This window comes from Aspergillus stella-maris, assembly GCF_047715825.1.
Source record: "Aspergillus stella-maris strain CBS 113639 unplaced genomic scaffold BDV14scaffold_4, whole genome shotgun sequence".
Classification (NCBI taxonomy): Eukaryota; Fungi; Ascomycota; class Eurotiomycetes; order Eurotiales; family Aspergillaceae; genus Aspergillus; species Aspergillus stella-maris.
In genome coordinates, this window is record NW_027396798.1 from 776,167 (window position 1) to 777,722 (window position 1,556).

Here is a 1,556-nt window from a genome sequence, read left to right on the forward strand (position 1 = left end):
CTATCTCGTCCAAGGTTGTTGAATTGGTACTTGTACGTACTATGTTACATAATGTCTATGTATACCCCTCGTGCTGTGGACGCCGCGCTAGCTGCGACAGAGATCCCGAGTTATGTGTTGGACTATGGTAGGCTCGCTTACCGCATGGATAATGATAGTACAAGAGAGATTCATATCCGGACTGACCAGTCTAGCCCCTCTTGTTTGGCTTTACAGCGAAGACAGGTATCGACCTTCCGGCATCGCCGAACACCTGAACCACGTCGTGCCCAAGGTGGACTACGAGGAGATCTCCGGCGTTCAAGAGCCCCTTACCCTGGATAACCTGGACCAGCTCAACGCGCTAGGTAACGAAAGCGTGTATTTGACGTCAGTGGAAGGCATCGATGCAAACCCGCAGCCCGAATGGTTGTTTGGCGCCGACATTGACGACAGCGGCCAGGCAAGCGACACTTCGTCGATAATTGTCGTAAATGATCATGGCGATGGCGAAGTAGATGCGTTCTACTTCTATTACTATTCGTAAGTCGCATTGACAGTTGGGTGCTCCGTGCTCTGACCAGCGGACAGATATAACCTTGGTAACACAGTTATCGGGATGGAATTTGGTAACCACATCGGAGACTGGTGCGTTGAGTCGTCAAATCCTTCGGTATCAACCTAACGTATATGCTGCAGGGAGCACAACATGATCCGGTTCCGGGACGGAGAGCCCCAAGCGCTCTGGTACAGCCAACATTCCCGAGGACAAGCTTTCACCTATGAGGCGACGGAAAAGCAAGGTGACCGTCCGATTGCGTACTCTGGGAATGGTACCCATGCCGTATATTCCATTGCTGGGTAAGTTGCCTTGGTCGTTTCTGGCTGTGACTTACCTTTGCAGTCCCCATGACCACACGATCCCCGGTCTCAACCTGCCTTTCGGCCCTCTCGTCGACGAGACAGATCAAGGTATCCTGTGGGATCCCACCCTGGGCGCCTACGCGTATAGCTATACAGCAGACACGCAGACTTTCGAGGCGTACGACTCCAGCTTCCCGGTCGTCTGGCTGAACTTCAACGGAAGATGGGGTGACGATGCGCTTCAAGGAGGGCCAGAACTATTCGGACAAGCGACATACACCGCCGGGCCCAATGGTCCTAAGTTCAAGAACCTTCAACGCGAGCAGGTGTGCCCTAGCAGCCCATGCACCGTTCTGCCGTTCACAACTTATTCAGTCGAATCAACGGGCAATTCCACTGCATTGTAATCGGCTTTTGTATGGTAGTTTGGTTTTACGGAGGTTGTTTTTGGATTGGTCGCGATTTCGAAGAGATGAGTCGGAGGCAATCCTGAAGCAGGCGCAAGTTCTAGATCTAGAGAGAGAACAATGAGTATTTTTGCAATTCCGTGCATTTCAATTGGAGTAATGCTGTGGATTCCATCCGGCCGGTTGATGTTTCCTCTCGCCATAATCTTCCCTTTGCGATGGTGACCCACGGTCGCTGTTCGGGGTAAGCTAAAGCTAACGGAACTGTAAGTCCATGAATCGGAGTCAGGGGCAATCGGGATAAAA

General features: G+C 51.8%; 1 protein-coding gene across 1 annotated transcript; it reads left to right on the top strand.

Annotated features, from left to right (window-relative positions):
- BDV14DRAFT_87529 (uncharacterized protein) lies at nucleotides 1–1,556 on the top strand. The gene is made up of 5 exons (XM_073777761.1): nucleotides 1–127; nucleotides 195–522; nucleotides 571–627; nucleotides 679–840; nucleotides 884–1,556. The coding sequence occupies exons 1-5, from the start codon at nucleotides 52–54 to the stop codon at nucleotides 1,248–1,250; spliced, it is 990 nt and encodes a 329-aa protein (XP_073632734.1). The 5' UTR covers nucleotides 1–51; the 3' UTR covers nucleotides 1,251–1,556.